Source organism: Zeus faber, assembly GCF_960531495.2.
Source record: "Zeus faber genome assembly, chromosome: 15".
NCBI lineage: Eukaryota > Metazoa > Chordata > Actinopteri > Zeiformes > Zeidae > Zeus > Zeus faber.
Window position 1 is genome coordinate 15,604,027 of NC_137194.1, and position 21,748 is coordinate 15,625,774.

Genomic DNA, 21,748 nt, shown 5'->3' on the forward strand with positions numbered 1-21,748 from the left:
TTTTCTCTCCCCCTCTGACTTCCCTTTTCCTCTATCTGAACCACAGCTGCACTTGCCACCGACTTTCTTGATCTGTCTGTTTATCTTCCGAGCAGCAGGTACAAACCCCAGAAAAACAGGGGAACGTTGGCTGAGTCACCGGGTCAGAGAAAATGTTTTTCTCTTGAAGAACAAATTGTTGGGCAACTTTTCGTCTCGGGCTGAGTTATTATTTAGACCGGGAATTCAACCTTCACCACCAAAAGCCTTCGCATGAGTTATAGCTCTAATCTTTTTTTTTCTTTCTACTTTTTCATATTTTTGGTGCGTTGCATAAAACAAATTTAAAAAAGAAAAAAAAAAAAGAATGTTCATAGCTTCACAGCCCGGTTTGGACACATTTCACGAGAACAGAACTTGTTGAGTCAAGTCTTGCAACGCGGTGACGGAGTTGCTCCTCCAGGTTGTGACTGATGACGATGTTTCTCAAGAATTATGGATTTATAGAAATACGCACGGGAGACATAAAATAAACATATTTATTGTCTTGAGGATAGTTCCAAGTTAAAAGAAATGTACCTCTCAAGAAAACATACAAAAAGATGATGTTAATACCACACTTATTTGCAGGCCTTAATATATATATATTGATTTTATTTTTCTAACCTTTTCCTTTCTCTTATCTGATCATTTTACAACCCAAATAGCGTCAATTCCCCAAGAGCTGTGAAGATTGTAGTTTTCCTCGGTTGGAGGACTGCGTGAAGTGTAATGTTTGTATAGTTGAAGGACAGAAAAAAAAAAAACCAGAGCTCAACCCGATATAATAAGTGCTTTGCTTATTCTGACCGCCGCCGTCGCATTTCAAGCCTGAACTTCCCACAATCGAATCCGTACTATATGGATAGTTACCTTGAAGTGATCTAAGAAAATATAGAAACTACAAGTATGTTTTCTTTTTCCAAAATGCTCCTCCATACAAATTAATAACTAAAAAGGAAAATCTCTGAATGCTCACTCGACAATTAAGATTAGTTTCGTTACGGGAATAAATACAGAGAAGTAGGTATACGGGGTTCTAGGCGGCCTCTGAGATGTCAAGACATTGTTATACCCCCCACCCCCCCCATAAAAAGATATCGATTTTGACAACCACACACTCTTTAACTCCCTCATCTCTTCTCGAATCTCCACACTCTGCGCTTTCCTCCTAAAAAAAAAAAAACGAGTCACGTGCTTGTGTTCCTTCTGTCACCTTCTCTTAACAGATCGTCGTGGTTAAAAGGAAACGCTTCAAAGTGGTTCAGAGGTTCAGGAGAGAGGGAGGGAAGGGAGGGTGGGAAGGAGGGAAGGGAGGAAGGGAGGAAGGGAGGGAAGGAGGGAAGGGAGGGAGGAAGGGAGGGAGGGAAGAGAGGGAGGGAAGGGTGGGAGGGAGGAAGGGAGGGAGGGAAGGAGGGAAGGGAGGGAGGAAGGGTGGGAGGGACGGTTTGGACCAAAACTTCAGTGTCAAGTGTTGTTTTTTAACTTTCATTTGGTCTTCTCGGGTGCAGTCCCAGCCTCTGTTTGGATGCCGGCGTCTGTGGAATTGCGTTTTTGGCCCTGAAAAAAAAAGAAATTGAATATTTATTCGGTATATTGGACACTTAAGTATATTACTGTTATGGGGATTGATTGCTTGCTGGCTTTTTGTTTTTTTCTTTTTCTTTTAAATCCCAAATTATAAGATAAGAATCTTTAATTATCACGCAACACACCACACTGCAACCCATGCGCACACACACACACACACACACACACACACACACACACACACACACACATAAAAATAACATTATTTGAGATTTAATAAGGTATAATAAAAATAAAAAACATATAAAAAATATAAAATAAATATCAAATATTATTTAAATTAATATTTGCAGTTTTAGTCAACTATATCAGCGGCCAACCTTCAGACAGTTGACCCCAGAAGTTTAGACTTTATTTTTTCTGTTCAGTTTTCTCTATTCTGGTTACATTTCTGTGGCCCTCTAGTGGACCAAGCCTAAAAATGAAATCATGCAGAAAAAACATACAAAATATGATTCAAATATAAATAAATCATTATATATGTTCAGATAGATACAGCCAAATAAAAAACGATGAATGAATAAAAAAAAATAAAGAAATAAGAGAATAATGTAACTTTGATCAATCACCATATTCAATTGGAGTTCAATGACAAAATGGCATCCATTTGTTAGGCAAAACCTTTCATTTGCTTATGGTCAAAGATATGAAAACCTTTTGATTGAGTTCAAGGTTCCTCAGAAGAAGAGATTAATTGAAAACGCTTGTGCATGTATAAATGTATAAATAAACAAAGTAATAAAGCTACTAATAATACACTGTCTTTGGGGGCATGTGTAAAACCTTTTGCAGAGGTCATGGTGATCAGGAGGATCCATGTAAGAACCTTAAATAAAGTGCTTTCGTTAGTATCATTGGCAAAGAGGTAAATCCCCCTACCAGGTTTTTGAAGAACAAGTGGATGGAGTTCCTCTTTTCCAGTTTCTTGGGGGCGTGGGCTGATTCCTCCCCAGCCGGGGGAGCCCCAGGGGGGGACTTGCCTTCTACGGGGGCCTCGGGGGACTTGGCGGCGGCCTTGGGCTCCTCCTTGGCCTTGGGCTCCTCCTTGGCCTTGGGGTTCTGGGCCTGGACCTCCGCTGCTGCCGGGGGAACGGCAGCGGTCTCCTTCTTGGGTTCAGACGCCTGTTGAGATATGCCGCTAGACTACATCGATCTCATCACAACCCCGGGAACTTGACTTTGACACTCTGACACTTTTTTTTTTTAAAGACATGAAACAAAGACTTGTGGCGGGGTGGTCTAGAAAGCCCGGGTGCACACAGCTGATATTATCTCACTCATAACCCACTCGTAAGTTCAGGACCATTTGGGCACAGCAGCTTGGGGTTTAGAGTCTGCAGTGATTTTCGAATCGGACGCAGGAACGTGACAACAGCACAAACACGAGTTAAAAACCCAGGTTAAAAAAGAAATCACATCACACGTCACATGGTGGCATGGTTCATTCTGTATTTACCACTCTGGTCTTTCTCTTGAGGAATCGAACTCCACTTGTGGAGGCGGCTTGGACCCTGGTGGCCATTTCGTTAAACGGAACCTCAAATTCACATTACACCACAACGCATCGTTATTCTCTGTTCGATGACGCGCAATTACGATAAATGTTTTGGGGTTTTTTTGGGTTTGGTTTTGACATGATCCGTACCTTAGACTTGAAGCGGGAAAAGAAAGATGGTTTCGAGGGGGTTTCCTTGCTCTCCGGGGCGGGCGGCGCTGGCTCGGGCTTGGCGGCGGCCTCCAGAGTGCTGGTCTTGGAGGCGTCCACCTTCTTTATTTCAGGCAACAGAGAAACGTCACGTAATTACACATCAAGCGTACGCGGTCCACGGGGCGTGATTTAATGGCCGCCGTCCGTGACACCCACCCGCCACCTGTGAGTGATTGGAGAGGTGAAGGTGGGCGGTGAACCGTCGCTGCGAAGGAAGACGGTCAAGCAAAAGGGGGAAAAGATTGGTTTTAGAGGAAGGAAAGATCCCGTGCCCAGAACAAGCAGCGCCATGGACGCCGATCCGGCGTTCCGGAAGGAAGGAAGGAAAGAAGGAAGGAAGGAACTTGTTCTCTGTCAGTTTACCTCAACCTCTACCACCGGTTGTGGCTCCTCCTCCTCCTCTGGCTGCAATAAGGAGGGAGATGATTCGCATTTTAGATTCGGAAAAAAGGAACAACGCGGTTTCCTCCCTACTCATTATGTCCGATGATATCACTAATGTGTGAAATCGCTGAGTGAAGGATGGAAAGAAGGGAGGAGGAATGAAAGGGGAATTAAGGAAAGAGGGCAGGAAGGAACGAGAAAGCAAAGGAGAGGGGGAGAATGGAGGGGAGAAGGAAGAATTGAAGAAGCAGAGAGGGAGGGAAAGAGAGAAGGAAGGAAGGAAGGAAGGAAGGAAGGAAGGAAGGAGGGAAGGAAGGACAGACAGAAGGAAAGAAAAGGAGAGAAAGAAAGCAAGGAAGGGAGGAATGAAAGGAAGGATGGAAGGAAATAGAGAAGGAAGGAAAAGGAGAGAAAGGAAGCAAGGGAGGGAGGAAGGAGAGGAGAGAAGGAAGGAAAAATTGAAGGAGAGAGGGAGGGACGGGGAGAAGGAGGGAGGAATGAAAGGAAGGATACAAGGAAACAGAGAAGGAAGGAAAAGGAGAGAAAGGAAGTAAGGGAGGGAGGAAGGAGAGGAGAGAAGGAAGGAAAAATTGAAGGAGAGAGGGAGGGACGGGGAGAAGGAGGGAGGAATGAAAGGAAGGATACAAGGAAACAGAGAAGGAAGGAAAAGGAGAGAAAGGAAGCAAGGGAGGGAGGAAGGAGAGGAGAGAAGGAAGGAAAAATTTAAGAAGGAGAGAGGGAGGGGCGGGGAGGAGGAGGGAGGAATGAAGGGAAGGATGCAAGGAAACAGAGAAGGAAGGAAAAGGAGAGAAAGGAAGCAAGGGAGGGAGGAAGGAGAGGAGAGAAGGAAGGAAAAATTTAAGAAGGAGAGAGGGAGGGGCGGGGAGGAGGAGGGAGGAATGAAGGGAAGGATGCAAGGAAACGGAGAAGGAAGGAAACAGAAGAGAAGTAAGGGGGGCGGGGGGACGAAGAGAAGGAAAGAAGGAAGAAAGAATCAAGGAAGGTACGAAGGGGAGGTACGAAGGGAGGGGGAAGAGAGAAGGAAAGAAGGAAGCACAAAGGGGAGAGGGAAGTTAAGAAGGAAGGAAGGAAGGAAGCGGTATGCCTTCCCCACCGCTACGTCGTTCATGAACAAAGTCTGATCTGAATCTTCCGTCTTATTCCGTCAAACGAAGGCGTCGGGCTCAGAACGCTGGAGACCAGTGTCGAAAGAAAAATTACCTGCACTTCTACAACCGGCTGTGGTTCTTCCTCCCCTGGCTCCTGGAGAGCAAACATTTTATTTTTTAACTTTGACCCCACCCAGTGAAAGGAGCATTATGTGCCGTGCCGGTGACGTGACTCGTGCCCTCGCGACTATTTTTACGGCACCGACACCGATTTACCTGGACTTCCGCCACGGGAATCGGAGCGTCCGTAACCGTTTCCTGGAGAACAAAACCGATTTAATTCCCAGCAAAGGCAAAAAAGAAGAGACACAGGACACGTGCATCGTGAATCGCTCCCTTTCGCTTTTTTTGGGGGGCGGAAGAAACTCTCAAATTGACGTAGACGTCTGAAGAGGTTCCGTGATTTATTTTTTTTTCTACCGACGCCCAACGGCGTCGGAGGTCTGTGGGAAGCAACGAACCTCGGGGAGGATTCCAACATTATTCTCCTTTTGAGTGACCTGGATCTCTAGCTGGGGTATCTGTTGGAGAGGGAAAGTGAAAGACGTTTTGTTTGTGTTAATAACGCCACTCGAGCAGAAAAAAATAAAAATAAAACAAAAAAATAAAAACCTCACACACACACAGCGAACAAACTGACCCAACCGGTCATTTCCCAAAACCTCTGAGATGCTTCATCCGTTATAATGGACTTGCGGGGCGTGTCGATGCGATGACATGAAGTTAATTGGGTGTTTGATGTCGTTTTGTTGAGAATGAGGTATTTCGTTTCGATTTTTTTTTTTCCCCCGCAACGTTATATGGGATGGCGGACTGATTGGTTTTAAAAAATGGAGATGGCTGCTGAAACAAATCTACTGTACCCCTGCAGCGGTCTTGGCCGGGGCCTTGCCTTCGCAGGTCTGGCCGCCTTTGGCGTTGGATGTTTTAGCGCCTCGCAGCAGGGCCTCGTATGGACACACATCACACAAACCCATTATAATGTGATGAGTCTTTACCTCCCAAGGTTTAAACACCGCTTTAAACCACCACCGGATAAAACTCGGTGTTTCTCTTTACCTTTGGACGAAAGAATTTGCTCAGCGTGTCTTTGGCCGATTTGCCCTTCGACGCCTCCGCCGGCTTGGCGGCGGCTTTGGGCTCATCCTTCGCGGCCTTGGCCGCCGGCTCCCCTTTCACTTCCATTTTGGGCGGCTCCGGAGGAGGGGGAGGAGGGATGTTCATTCCCTTCGGGGCCACGGCGGGATCCGGGACCGGAGCGACCTTAACCGCAGAGAGTGATCATTAGGATACGCCGGAGGACGAATCATCAGCAAAAGCTTATTCCCCCCTTACGCTGAAAAGGGGGTAGAATGAGGATTGTCACGCGCAGGAAAACAATCAAAGCTCTTCCAAAAAAAACCCATCCCTTAGGTCGATGTGCCCGTGTTAAGTGCAACCCATAATGGCAAACTTTACAACGTCAAAATAAAAAAATACTCATTGAAGTACGCTGAGCGCTCACAGTGGCCGCTGCAGTCGGCGGCTGCGTCTCCTTCTCGGACTATTTGGCAACAAGAAAAGAAAACTGGTTAGAGCGATAAAATAAAAATAGAATGAAACAACCATGAGGGATGGTGTTGGTGGAAGGTTCTGTCTACTCTCTACTACTATCTCCCAAAGAATTTAGGGACCTCTGTAGTGGATGTCCTGGTCTTTAGAAGTCCTTTGAGCTCTGGCTATTGGCCGAAAACCAACAGCATAATACAATTACTTGATGAAACTCATCACATTTTAAAAAATGGGTGAGGTCCTCTCTCTCTCTCTCTCTCTCTCTCTCTCTCTCTCTCTCTCTCTCTCTCTCTCTCTCTCTCTCTCTCGCTGCCTCTGTTTCCATCGCCAATATCAACACATATAATGAGGTATGTGAGGCAATGAGTTTGCTTCGCATCAAGAGACACTTGTCTGCGCTTGACGTGTTGAAGCGGTTATTTCTATTTCCCGTGCGTTTCTGGACGTGTCATATGAACTGGTGTTCACCTGATCTTTTGTAACATCAGGCGTGGCTGTTTCCTTTTTGGGTGTTTTAGTGGGAGTCACCTGCGTGGGGAAAGCAAAATGAACAGTCGGCACGCGAGATGTGGGAGCACACAAACGAAATAACAAGCAAAGAAAGCGCAAAGCAGCACATTAGATGTTACGGTCGACCGGGAAATGAGCCCCCTGCCAGTTTGGCCTTTTCAGTTTGTAGACATGGGGTCTTGACGGCCCAGCCACACAGAGTGCACGTTGAGGTCCCCGGGGCAGACCGCATACAGTACATGCACTGTCATTGTGACGGCCATTGTGCGGCGGAGATGGCGTAGGCCTGCCCTCGCTCTATCGTCCGCACATCTCTCGTCCCTGGCGTCCGAAAAAGCCAACAGGCCTTCCTTGTGAGCTCACGCTGCGGCCGGGAACAATGGGCCGCCACATTCCCGCATGTTGGGAGGCTTGATGAGCACGGGGCCGCGGCGCTGCTACCTCTTTAAAGAGGCACGACTCCACAGGAAGCCACGATGAAGAGGGGAAAGAAAAACACAATGGCCGCTTGTTGCGCCCCCCTCGTCCGCCACTGTCACTGTCACAGAGAGTTCTTAAGGATGCATTCATTGCTTTTAAGATACTTTTTATACGTGGAACGAGCGGATCGTACCCGTTAGGAAATACAATACTGATCAGTTCGCTCATATTAAGTGTCACAGATCAGCTGAAAAGGAATGTAAATTCACCAATAGTGTCAATATTCATTACGCTCCACAAATTGGACATAGATGTCGTCATTATTTATGTAGAATTTGCAGTTTAGCATTTTAAGAGTTGCTGAATAAGTTTATTTAGCGTTATATTTATTATATATTATATATATATTTATTACACTAAATCAAGTAAAATTTTTACCCACAAAAAGTAATACAATAAATAAGTAAATAAATAATGACATATAAATGTATTTATATATATTTACATTATATAAAACAATATATAAATAAACCTGTAATGAATGAACAAATAAATAAATAAATAAATAAATAAATAAATAAATAAATAGATAGATAGATAGATAAATAAACAAATAAATAAAAAGATAAATAAATACATGAATAAATTCATAAATAAATAAATACAATTTCAAGTGCAGGTCATCTAAAAGTAAATAAAGACATTTACATGGGACGTTACACTTACTAGCGCTTTGAAGAAGTTCATAATTGGATTATCTTCGGGGGGACTCTCCTCTGGTCTTTCCACAGGTTGACTCTTTTCCTCCTCGGCTGTCTGGTTTGTTTGGCTTTCCTCGGGTGTAGGATCTACAGACAAACTATTGGGCTCCTCAACAGTTTCGGAAGTTTCTTGCTCTTTGTCTGCTGGCTCCTATATGCCGCAAAGAAGTTTTGCCTTTTGAGAGTGTGTTGGAGACGTGGAGCTGAGTGTGTTAATCGCAGCATTGAGATGGGAGCACAATTCCAACCATGCTTCTGCCTACTCTCCATCAACAATCACCCTATTATTAATGCCGCCCCCCCCCCCCCCCCCCCCCCCCCCCCATAGACACACACACACACACACACACACACACACACACACACACACACTCATTCATATTCAACAAAGTCTCGGCGACGTGTACTGCGATGACAGGAATATGTGATACTTTGCATTGTGGGAAAAGCGGAGATGATTTAAATAAAGAATCCGTCAAACTTGACTCTAAATGTTTTAGATGATGCCATCAAGACTCCCTGACAAGTAATTAAGCCAAATCTTTTTTTAAATTGATTTTTACAATTTTGTCTCCATACCTCTGAATTAGTAATACTTTTTTGGGGTCTTTTTTTGCTGAAAATAATGTTCACTTTCCAGTGACTGCTTTGTTACCACTGACCAACAGGAAGAAGGAAATAAAGAAAACATCCGGAAAGTGTTTTTATTGAAAATTGCTACATTACTGTACAAAATGAAATACTCTTCACATTCACGACATACAAATATGTCTTGTAAGGTTTTTGAAAGATGGACATAATTCTTTAATGCATTTGTCGTAACCAGTATATGTCAAACGCAGGCCCCCCAACTTTATTTTAAGAAATGATCAGACAATGACTTCAGTATCGTACGGCTCTTCCCTCTGTAGTCTCACATTTATCGTAATGGTAATAATATATCCTAATGAGGACGTTTCCACATTGACGAGGCTGTACTCCGACTCCTCCACCACCGAGGCACAGGCCAACTGCAGCCGGGAGAGCAGACCCTCCATTTCCTTCTCTTGGTCGTCCCCGGCGTCATCTGGTGCCTCGCGGTGGAGCCGTCCTGCTTCTTGGTCGTGATCAGGCGTCCCTGCACTCTCTGACTCCGATGCGGAAGCTGCCTCATGCGGCCCCGACCCCCCCGGCGCCCCCTCTGCTGTCCCTGGATCCTCTCCAACCTCTGCTGCCGTCTGCCCGGGCGCGACAAAGCCAGGTTCAGTCTCGGCAGCGTCTTGGGGAAGGCTTATTTCTGCGACGCCGCGCTCCACCATCACATCCTCTCGCCACGCGTCGAACACTGATTCTTCTCCGGCGGCGGGGACTGTTCTAGAGTCGAGTCTGGCGGGAGCGATCGATTCTTTCGTGCTTTCTGGCTGTTCTGCGACCACGAAATCCCCCAACATGTAATTTGCCACCTCTTCTTTGACTTCTTCTTCATTTACCGTCGTGGCTGCCTGTGGCGTTTCAGGGTTCGGTTCTTCTTCGGCGGTGCTGACGAACTCTGGCGTGGGCTCCTGAAGGTCCTGGGGGTTGAAATCGATGAGGTCGATCGTTTCAGAGTTCTCCGCAGAAGCCGCAGATTCGTTAGTTTCGCCCCGATCAACACAACCCGAGGGGACCTGGGCAGGGGTGGTGTCCTGTCGTACCTCCCCTTCACCTGCAGGGCTGGGCTCGGGTTCCGCGATGGAGTCCACCACCGACGCGTTAACCAACTTCTCTTCTGAGTCTTCATCTGCATCTTCAGTGACAATGTGAGGCTTCACGGGAGTATTCTCCACAGCTGATTGTGTAATACCTTCCGCCTCCTCGCTCTCCTCGCTTGATGGGACGGCGTTTTCATCTGCGGGTTCCTCTGGGATGGCAGGTAGATGTTCCTGTGTTGTGGTTTGGTTCTGAGGCAAAACGTTTTGGGACAACTCAATTTCATCCATTGTGAGGTCTGGCCCAAACTCTCCTTGAGGGATAAAATTGCCTCCATCTTCCACGAGCACGGTCTGTTCCTCGACTCCTTCCGTCCGTTCTGCCCAGCAGAGCATCATCGTATCCTCTTGCATGTCGTTGAGCATCGGTTCTTCTCCGGCAGCGGTGACGCTCTCTTCAACAGGCTCCTCTCTCGTGGGAGCGATACATTCTTCCGTGCTTTCCGGCTGCTCCAAAACTGCAATATCCCCGAAAACGTCGCTTTCAAATATTTCTGTGACGTCCTCTGTATTTTCCATCGTGATGACCTGCGGCGCTTCGGAGTTCGGTCCTTCTCCGGGAATGCCGGTGATCTCTGGCACGGGAGCTTTCGCAGTATCGGGCCTGAAATCGATGAAGTCAATTTCAGATAACTTTGCGGAAGCCGCCGAATCTCTGCCCTTTGCACCAAAATCCTCATCAACACAATCTGAAAGGAGTCGGGCAGGGTCCGTGCCCTCTTGCACCGCCTCATTATCTGAAAGGCCGGGCTCAGTTTCTACTAACACGTTAACTAGCAATTCTACTGACGCTTCAATGGTATCGTCGATGTCAATGCAAGACTTCACCGGAGTATTCTCCACGGCTGATTCTGTGTTACTTTCCGCCTCGGCAACGGTTCCCTCATTCGGCCGGGTTGCAATTTCTTCCACAGGTTCCTCTGGGATCACAGGTAGATGTTCGTGTACTTGAGATGTTTGATGCGACACATCTTGAGATGTTAACTCGACGCCACCCTTTGTGATATCCGGCTCTGCTTCTGGAGGGATAGCGCTGTCTCCATCTTGGAGCGTCACGGTTTCTTCCTGGATTTCTTCGGTTAGCACTTCTTTTGCGCAAGAATAATCGTCGGCACTTTCCGTCACCCTCTGGAGTTCGTGGTGCTTTGCCTCAATCGCTGCCTCTAAAATATCCTCAGCGTCGGGCTCCTCCTCGGGCGGGACGGCGTCCCCCTCCGGACGCGTCCCGGCAATGACTGCGCCACAACCGTGTTCACCAGATAGAGGCAGGAAAACGGTCGCGTGAACCGTCTCTTCTATTAAAATACGAGGGTTATCTTCACAAGACTGGTCGCAAGTGATAAAGTACGGTTCGAAATCGAGCGAGAGGACGTCGATTGCGGACTCTAGCTGGGATTCCGCGCTTGGTTGTTCTTCCTCGGTCAAAACTGTATCCTCAGCTCGTATGATGGTGACGATTTCCGGTCGCTCCGTCATCCGTCCTTCAGACGCCTCCACCGTCTCCTCCGTGAGAGCTTTGCCGCCGCAGACCTCCGGCTTGGCCGGAGTTTCTTGCCGACCGGGGGGAATCTCAACTTCTTCCGCAGAGACCTCCCGAGGCACCGGCGCGGGGCTCGGTTCAGATGCACCTTCCACCGCGCCGGTAACGCCCCCTTCCTGGCGGGAGATGACCCCGTCTCTGCCGGCGGGGTCCGGCTCTGCTTCAGCGACTTCTGGCTCCAGGACGTCGATCGTCTCTTCGACAAGCTCTTCAAGCTCTTCTGTGATTTCCGCTCTCTCTGTTCCGGACACTTCATCGCCACGCAGCGCGTCTGTTCTGCTGACGACGACTTCCTCACCCGCAAACTCTGCAACAGATCCATCGACAATGATAGCGGCGGATTCCTTCTCTTCGAGATCTCCCTGGGAGGTGGTCGGCGCCATGAGGGTCGGCTCTTCTGTTGCGGGCGTCGGGCCGCGTACGGTTGTGGCGGTGCTTTTGTAGTGGATTTCGGTTTGTGTTGAGAAATCGGCTTCGGTAAAATCGGTCTGCGTGGAGGCCTCAGCTTGACGATGGTCAGATTCCTCGACGGAGATGTCCACAGTGGCGTCTTCGCCAATTGAGCCGGATCCCTTGATCGTGGAAACTGACATTAATATAAGGATAAAATATGGTTGTTGTTTTTATGCCTGGGATGCATTGATCATGAGCTTGGAATTAGATAAAAATGAATAAATTGTTGAATAAAAAATAATCACCTCATTTGATTCCGTGTTTTGTTTTGGATTTTTGATGTTGTAGATTAGGTGAAACAATTAAACCACACCTGGAAGTTTGGATTGCCATATTGATTGTTGGATCGCATGGAGAGCAGGGGGAAAATACAAAATCGATAAGATCATGAGACTTACAGTTTGTGGAGGAGGTAGAGGAGGAGAGCCAGCCTCTATATCATCTTCTGGGGAGTTCTCATTTTGTTGAATGCTCGTCTCCTCGGGAGCGGGAGGCTTGGATTTCTCCGCCGACATTTTTTTGAACGGGTTGAACTTCTTCGCTTTGGTTCCTTGGACCTCCTCTTTTCGAGTGATGGGCTGGGGCACATTGGAGACGACCTCGACGTCGGTGGTGGTGGTGCAGTCCGATTCCAGTACCACGTAATCTGCCTCGGTCAACTCGGTGTGATGGCTCGCCAAAGCAGGCTCGTCATTTTGTGTGGCTGCTTTCACACTGATATCTGAAAAATAGAAGTCAATATTATTTATTTATTTATTAGAATGCTTGTTTGCATTCTATCTGTATTTATTTATATATAAATATTTATTTACATATTTATTTATGTGGTTGTTTATGTATTTATTTACATGTTTATTTATCTATTTATTTATTTATTTGTTTGTTTGTTTATTTATCTATTTATTTGTTTGTTTGTTTATTTACTTATCTGTTTGTTTATTTAACTGTTTATTTATTTTATTATTATTATTATTATTATTAATATTATGACTCTCTCCTCGATCCCTGACTCCACCTCCCCCGCCAGCCTGAGCCTGTGCCCACACCAGTGATCGACAACATCAGCGTACGCCCTCCTACTCCAAAGTTCAGACTATCTGTGTAAGTGTCGATCTTGACCACTGCAGCTTTCATATTGCAGTCATACTGTTTTTCAGTGCCATGATTGACTTCTGACGTTCTCTTTGAGGCAAACATGGGCTTGTCTCCTCTGGAAAGAGAGTGACATTAGCTCTGTCGGCCCAAGATCAATATTATCTCTTCGACAAACTCCCAGCGCCACAAGGAGTCCCACAGCATGATTGTTGATGCGGTGACACCAGCTTCGTTGCGACAGATCAAACAGCTGCACCTTCCAAATAGCACCGACTACGCCTACAAGTTTACACTGTAGGACACGGAACCTAACACAACAGGGAGTCTGCTGTGTTTGCGCAGCATTAGCACAATCCATCCCGAAGTAATCCCTCAATCCATATACCTGGATGTGTCATGGATATTTGCTCATTATCCATGGCAGAATGTTCATCTAGAATAAAAAGGGATACAATTAAAACTCTCCACCTCAAAATGACAATGACCTCCTGATACACTGTTGCTATACCTACGCTATACCTACGTTGTAGAAACAGCGTATCAGGAGGTGGAGAAACCACGTCCTTTAAAGGTAGAGGCACTTTTAAAAATGCATTGTGATGTCATCATTCTGTGCTCTACCAAATAAAAAACATGAAGAGGGTACAGAAATGGAGGCACTCACCATGGGTCTCCAATCCATTGAATGTGGTTTTTGCTTGATGGTGCTTCACTGATCCGTTTCCAAGTTTTTCAACATTTTTCCCATTCTGTTGAAAAGTAAAGACAAATGTTGGTCCATACCGGGGCACACAAATTCATACTGGTCCCAAAGGATCCGGAAGATAGGGTGAATATGGCAAATGAAATCGTTTCGGGGCAAAAACGTAAACACTGGCTCTCAGACAGATCTTAATGGCAAAAAACAGAGATGTTTATTTTAAGATCTAAAATGTACATAATATATTAATATGTTATAAAGTACTACAGGTAATCCACTTTACCTTGAGTGGATCTTTGGTTTTTGAATGCTCGTTTCCCATATTTCGTCCACTTAAGACCTTGAGGGAAAAAATGAGGTTCTTAAGCAAAAGTTCACAGAGAGCAGGTTAATATGATTTTTATTTTATTTTATTTTTTTAAAACACGCACATTCGCCGCTTCAAGTCGATATCGCAGAGGAATAAAACGTGGAAAGCATCTTACCCTGTGTCTCCCCCTGTGAGCCCAACAAGCCGCCTGTATCCTCACCTGAAGAAAACAAAGAAAAAAGCTCCTTGAGAATGTCTGCGCGGTACCAGCTCGAAGGTGTGTGTGTGTGTGTGTGTGTGTGTGTGTGTGTGTGTGTGTGTGTGTGTGTGTGTGTGTGTGTGTGTGTGTGTGTGTGTATGGATGGATGGATGGCGATACCCCGTGTGTGCTCAGAAAAACTGGGTGGGACCCAATCCCGCCTCGTCCGCTGATCAATTGGGTTTCCTTCCTGGCGAGTCCACTGACCAACACAAATGGCAGCGCTCTGTCAAAGTATCTGTGATTCACTCATAATAATCTCCACGGGGGAGTTCCCTGACAACGGCGATGATGGGTTTACAGTGGAACTAATCAAGGGAGAAGGGTGATAAGGCAGGGGGGCGTTTTTGAGTCACACAACACAAGCTCTGTTGACAGATGTGGGAATGCGGGAAGGAACAGGATGTGCGTGGAGGATCTCCACCGCTCAGGTGAGCCCGTTCGCTCTATTTGCTCGCCCTGGAACGCTTCCAAACGCTCCTCCTTTCGGCCGCGCAAATCCGCCGCACGGCGACTGTGGGCTTCACCTCGAGGTCCGTCTCGTTGGGGACGTGGCTCGCCGTCAATCGGCGGCGCGGGTGGGGTCGGGCTGGGCCGGCCTTCTCCTAATACCAAAGCCATTTATCAGTCGCATGACATCACAACTCTTCAAGAAACACAAAGCGCTCCATGATGAGATCAAGCGCTCAGAGAGACTTCCACGTCATCACGTCGAACTCTTCTCATCGATCAGAAGAGCCGCTGCGGGCATCAATATCCACACCTCAGAGGCTCCCCAGAGTTCAAAGTGTCAAACTGTACTGTCGTGAATCGTTACAATGGAATTCCTTGTTGTGTTTTGCTCCTGTTGTGTCGTCGATTTCCTCGATTTCATTTTTACGTAATATATTTCCACTAGAAAATGCAAACAGATGGTGAAAATGGTCCTGGAACATTGTCGTCCGTGTGGTGATCTAAAAAAAACAAAAATGTTTTTTTTTTTTTTTTGTTAAAAGCCTCTCAAATCCAAACATAAATAATGTGAAGTATTTATCGAATTTTTTACACCAGAGCTCGGAATGCATGAAAACAATGCGCCATTGTAGCCTATGGCCAGCGGAGGTGGGAGTTGGAATCCCCTGTTTGTAGTGTGTGCTACTGCCCTCATGCAAGGCACCGTGGAGCTAAACAGGCAAGGAAACGTCCAGAGTGAAAGGGCTTGAAGACCCACACTGCCAGCCCTCGGGCAAGCCTCCAATTTCCTCTGATATCGGGGGTTGTGATTCTTTATTTTTAGGATGGATAAGTCAAACGGTGAACCTATGAAAAAGGAAAATGGAAAAACTGCCCTGAACTGTTGTGATTTCCCCCAACCTTTTGGAAAATACATAGATATTTTCAACGCTTTCTAGGAGCACTTGCTTTTAACTTTGCACATTCAACTTGCCAATCGGAGAATTGCGCAGCTTTCTCGATGCAGTCAGTAAATATTTGAACTTGGGTGCAGTACTGTTTACTGTAGAAATATTTACAGAGCAAAAGTTCCGGTTGATTAAAATCAGTTTTAATGCAGTGAAATAAACCAATTAATCCATTTCTTCGGAAGGAATTTTGGCCTTTGCGCTTTCAGGAATAGACCCGACATCAGAGATGGCAAAAACACATTGAAATGTTTCCAGATACAAAATACAAATACATGCCCATTAAATGTATCAAAATAAAGTACAAATTCCTTGTGTGAGTAAATGTACTTCATTAAAACACATGTCATTTGTATTTCAAAATACATAAAGTAACCTGCCATTAACTGTCGTTGCCTCCGTCACTGAGGGAATCAAGCGAGCCCAAAACAAGTGTCTTGATAGACAAAAATATCATCCATTATCCATAAAACCTTGAACCTTTTCCTTTCTCCTATTAAAATGAAAATGTTAAACACTTGTCAGTTATTTGCTTTTAGTTGTTTTTGAGCACAACCAGTTTTTCTAGCATTTCCCACCCGCACTTGTTTTCTCAAGCCACATAAAATACAGTTATAACTCTGCTTTATGACCTGTGGAGCAGATGCAGGTTTCAAACCCCGGGGACAAGGTGTGGAACGCTCAAGGCCGCCGCACGCATCGGGTTTCTTTGAATGCATTAACCTGCTTCAGGCCATGTTGATGCACACCAACTTGAACAGTCAAAAGTAAAGAATAGTGCTGCTGCTTACAAGACATATAAGCGTCATTTAAATATATCAATATTTTCCTCATTTCATTGTCACGTGCTTAAAGTAATTAAGCATTTTAAATACAAAAACACTGTGGCCAAATATAATACAAATAACATCTAGTTTTTTTCCATAAAAAACTAGATGTTCAACTACAAATGACAAATAAACCCAAAAGTGATTAAAATAAACATTTCAAATACCAGAATTGAAATACTTGCCCATCTCTGCCGGCATTGACAACAAATTCCAAATGAATAGGGGACGTATTCAACCAACTTTATTCAACAAACACATTCAACAAGAACCTAAATTAATTCATCCACTATTAAAATAAACATATAAATATCACACATTTCCAAGGCAAAGCTTTCTGCCGGTTGGTGCCGCGTCCATAGCGACGCCTGGTGTCCAGCATGGGTTATAGCAGCCACGTGGACCACGGCGACACCCGGTGGCCACTGCGGGCTATAGCAGCCATGAGAACGCAGCGACACCTGGTGGCCCGTGGGGGTGTGCTGCAGGGTGGTCTTTGTGCGTCTGCTCTCCCGTCCACGTCTCCGGCCTCCTCCTCCCGTCACGCGTTGCGGTGCCGCTGGTCTCACGGGGATGGTGCTGGAGCGTTCTAACCACTCAAACCGCTTCCGGCCGCCGGGGGCAGTGACGGGGCGAAGCTTCTGACGTCACAACGACGTCAATTGGTCACTTTCTTGAACGCGCGGCGCAGCCTTTCGCTCAGCGGGGGGCAAGGACGCGCGTCGCAAGCACATCCTACGTCACAAGAAATGAACAGAAGCGAGGTGATCAGGTGATAAAAAACATGAATATAAATATATTACAATATATATATTTATAAATATGAATATAAATATATTATAATATATATACTATACAGTATACACACACACACACACACACACACACACATATATATATACATGATCTTCATTTTTTATTTCCAGTTGTGCATTTTATACGGTTAGAAATTGTAGATAAATGCAAAAAGTTCAAAGTACATGCTCTTATTATAAATATATTTTTAGGCAAATTAAATATTATTTACATTAATAAGTTAAAAAATATATGATTCTACGTTATTAGTACACAGTATTAGTACATATAGTATTAGTACATAGTACATATCGTATTCGTACATGTAAAACATATAGTAGATAGTATTAGTACATATAGTGAATAGTACATATAGTACATAGTACATATAGTATGAGTACATATAGTACACATAGTACATATAGTACATATAGTATTACACTTAACCCCCTAACTGCTCCCCGGGCGCCGCTACATGGCAGCCCACTGCTCCTAAATACCTCAGCTACTAGGATGTAAAATGCAGAGAAATGCATTTCGTTGCCTCAGTACTTGTACAATGCAATGACAAATACTGTGCAATGACAATTTGTTTAATCAATCAATCAATTAGTACGCAACTACTACTAGTAGTAGTAGTAGTAGAAGAAGTAGTAGTAGTAGTAGTAGTAGTAGTAGTTTGACCGGCCGCTAGGGGCCAGTATCGGCCGAAACGATCTCTCATATCGAACGTCCGGGAATCCAACATGGCGGCCACCATGAAACCATCCGTAGTAAGTGGAATTAGGTGGAACAGAAGCGTCTTGTTCTCTCGTCGTTGCTCGTCGCCAACCTCCGTGCGCGCTTGCGTTCAAACAGCCGATCACAGCTTTTGATCGTGCAACAAACACGACCGCGATCCCCGCTGATTAGACGCAGCCGCACCCTGCGTGGCTACAGCTAGCGGCTAGCGGCTAGCGTTAGCTGGGTGACATACTGGCGTGGATATGATGATGATGATGATGATCATTATAATCATTATGATAATAATGTCGGTGTCATGACTGGTACCATTACGGTAGCAATAGGTTTAGCTGGAGAGGGATAATGATGATGATGATGATGAGGAGGAGGAGGATGAGATCTATATCAGATATGAGAGATATCAGATTAGTGAAACATGGTCTGATTGGTTGACTGCTCTGCATGTTTCCAGACCAAATGGACTTTGCAAGACATAATCGAAATAATTGCTTATTATTATTATTATTATGATGCTCCTCATATGTGTCTGGTCTGTGTTTCCAAACCTTTTTTTCCTGCCCCTGCACACTGTTTACAATGGAATAATCCCACGGAAAACCTCTATTCTGTTTGCCTAAAAGACACCACAAACATGTATAACTGTGATTATTATTATTATTATTATTATTATTATTATTATGGCTGCTTATAATAGTCACTTGTTGTGCAACACTTGAGCTTGTTCTGATGAACGCTGTATTCTGGCTGGGACTGATTAATTAGTACACCCTTGCAATTTTGATCTTGCAACACTTGAGCTAAATTCCTTTATTTTATTTTGGAGTGGAAGTGGAAAGTGGAATTTAAAAAAAGTGGAATTTATTTTTATTTATAATTTAAGTATTGTTAAAAAAAAAATGCACTAATAGCAGGGATACAGCAGAGGGCTTTCAAAAGACCACCATGATACATACATGTCAAGATTCTTTGTTTTCCATCCCAGTAGTGCACACTATAGGATTTGACCTTTTCGGGTTAAATGACTGAGCTCTTAACAACCCAAAGGACAGGTTCACTATTTTTCACCCTAGGCCCTATTCAGATTGTGTCACAGAAATTATTCTTTAAACGTCTTGAAAATGTGTCTGGACGTCGAAAGTCAAAGTGAAAGTCATTTTGTGTATACGAGGCATTGCACACAAAATAAAGAGGCGGATTAACCTTGAAACGTCCGGTGTTTCCTCTTGATTAATTTTTTTCTTCCGCAGGCAGTCGAAGATGTCAATGTCACCTTTGAAGACCAGCAGAAGATCAACGAATTTGCGAGGAACACGAATCGAGTGACTGAACTCAAGGATGAAATTGAAGCCAAAAAAGTGAGGACCGCCTTGTTGGGCCGGTGCCGCTCTAATGCATTTTCTGAAATAAGACATTCTCATAACTGTTGCACACTGCACACTGGCCTAAATCCATCTCATTTAGTGCCAACACCCAGGTCTAGGGGGAAAAAAAACAACAGAATATTTCAACATGGATATTATATCCGATTCCTTTCAAAACTAGAACAAGCCCACACTACAACCGCCGTGCGATTCATTACAGATTCGGGAACACGCTCTTAAAATTATCAGTAATATAATTGTTTTTTGATTACTTGTCAAACAAATGCCTAAAAACTAGGTTGACCTCTCTGGGACATTTATGGATCATAGTTAACATTTCTTTTACTGCTGCTTCTCTCCTCCAAACAGTAAATGGTTCTGCAGTAAGTGGAGGATTTAGGCCGTTGACTATATATTAAAAAAAAAAAAAAAAAAAAAAAAAAAGATTGAGAGTGCCATAGAAACCCATCAAATGGCTCAAAAACATCCACTGGAGGTGTCCTTTAACCGGCTGTTGTTATGGCGTTGTGCCTTTCAGAGGTCGGCCAATGTACATTTCTTCAACGTAGAAATGAATAGTCTGCTTATTTATCTTTTTCAGAAATCGCTGCAGAACCTGCAGGATGGAAGCGACGACCTCATGATGTTCGACGACGACGCGTTGTTGATCCCGTATCAAATTGGCGACGTGTTCATCAGCCACACCCAAGAAGAAACGCAGGAGATGTTGGAAGCTGCCAAGGTAACCACGCCTGGTGCCTCCTTTCCTTTGGTGCCGAGTGAGCTCGAGCGATCACGCGTAATTCCAGTCGTATCTGAATGAAATGTAATTTGGCGAATGCGGTCTCCCCGTTCCAGAAGTGCAGGATTTATTATTTATGAGTAAAGTATTTACACAAAAACATCCAGTTATTACTGAATTAAGTAGCAACGAAAAGCAACGGGGAGACGTGGAGGTTTATTGGTATGAGACGGAGTAAGGACTTGGACAGTCCCTTAACTCAGTTGTGTTTTTAAAAAATAAAAAATAAAATGTAAGTTTGCTACTTATAGGAAACTTACGAAAATAAATAGATCTAAAATAAAAAGACAGGCACGGGAGGCAGCGCGCACCGCTGTCTGGAGGAGAAACAAAAAAAAACTCTGCTCCAATTCTCTGAGTCAGGTTTACATTTTTTGTTTTCCGTATATGTAAAGTTACAAACCTGGTAGTGGTAGAAGGTGTTAAAGATTCCTTTGAGTGGGAAATGAGTATTTCATTGGTACACTCTTGTTGGGAGTTTTTCTTTGTTTCTGGGTTTGTTTTATTTATTTATTTATTTTTAGTTTTTTTTTTTTTTTTTTTTTTCCCCTCCATATTGACTTTTTGATATTGATCCCTTGGTTGCCTGACGTATGAAGGGTAGCGATCTCACAGTGCACTGTGTGACCCCGCAGGAAGCTCTGGAGCAGGAGGTCAAGAACCTAGAGGGGCGCGTGTCGGCCATCCAGCAGGTGCTGGGCGGCCTGAAGATCCAGCTCTACGCCAAGTTCGGCAATAACATCAACCTGGAGGCGGACGAAAGCTGAGCGGGGAAATGGACAGTGGCAGCTGCCTCCCCGTGGACTCTCTCAAACTTCTCCCCCAACCGATCACAGGCCGTCACGGCAAAGGCAAAATATCACGTGGGAATTCAAGTGGACATATTTGATTTCTAGGAGCTGTTCCTAACGTTGTATTGGTGGTTTTACACGTTTGTCCTTGTTTGCGAAAGAAAGAGGGAAATGAAGAGCAAATGTTGAATAAATACAAAAGATAAAAGACTTTTCTTGTCATTCTTGATTTTATATAAAGCAGTGGCTGCATCAAATTATGTCAAAGAGTAATTTTATTGAGAAAAAAATGTGAAATATAAATCGAAATATATATAATCATTATTGATTTGTAACAAACCAATCCAAACCGTCCTTTTCGAGAACCACTGGTCGGTTTGACAAATGTGTAATTTTTGACTCAAAACAATCAGCAAGGTTTCTTTGATACATTAATTTCATGTGAATTAGGAAGGATCATATCACATTTTCACTGCCAAGACCTGTTGGGTTGAATTATTGAAATGAATCCATTTTAAATGTCCAAAATTTTGAACATTACTTTAAAGGGGACCTATCTTGCTCTTTAACAAGTTGCTATCTGTCTCTGAGGTCCCCAGAACATGCCCTTGACGTTTTTTGCCGAAAATACCTACATTTCCATCGTCTGCAGTTTCTTCACGGACAGTTGGTATAAATTCCACACTCTTTTTAAAAGATTTGTGCTTGCCTTCCCAGCGGCGCTTGTTGTTCTCTCTGATTTCTCCAGCCGTGGGTGGAGTTAACCGGATGAGGGGCGGTTCCAGGCACATGCCCGTGGAAAGGGCCTGGCCAGTTCTAATTCTACAGTGTGT

The 21,748-nt window shown here is 44.6% G+C and overlaps 2 protein-coding genes across 2 annotated transcripts; one reads left to right on the forward strand and one right to left on the reverse strand.

The window, feature by feature from the left end:
• Positions 1–502: 502 nt before the first annotated feature.
• On the reverse strand, positions 503–14,397 carry bcas1 (brain enriched myelin associated protein 1). Its single transcript, XM_080014848.1, has 18 exons — positions 14,316–14,397; positions 14,112–14,156; positions 13,910–13,966; positions 13,591–13,675; positions 12,230–12,552; positions 8,077–8,262; positions 6,889–6,948; positions 6,374–6,412; positions 5,929–6,132; positions 5,733–5,816; positions 5,331–5,390; positions 5,086–5,127; positions 4,922–4,963; positions 3,680–3,721; positions 3,254–3,376; positions 3,065–3,145; positions 2,488–2,730; positions 503–1,578 (listed from the first exon to the last, which is right to left on the reverse strand). Exons 3-18 carry the CDS (start codon positions 13,946–13,948, stop codon positions 1,507–1,509), a joined length of 1,725 nt encoding a protein of 574 aa, XP_079870974.1. The 5' UTR covers positions 13,949–13,966; positions 14,112–14,156; positions 14,316–14,397; the 3' UTR covers positions 503–1,506.
• Positions 14,398–17,934: 3,537 nt separating this feature from the next.
• Positions 17,935–21,118, forward strand: pfdn4 (prefoldin subunit 4). The gene is made up of 4 exons (XM_080016046.1): positions 17,935–17,990; positions 19,209–19,316; positions 19,924–20,064; positions 20,760–21,118. The coding sequence occupies exons 1-4, from the start codon at positions 17,964–17,966 to the stop codon at positions 20,889–20,891; spliced, it is 408 nt and encodes a 135-aa protein (XP_079872172.1). The 5' UTR covers positions 17,935–17,963; the 3' UTR covers positions 20,892–21,118.
• Positions 21,119–21,748: the final 630 nt, after the last annotated feature.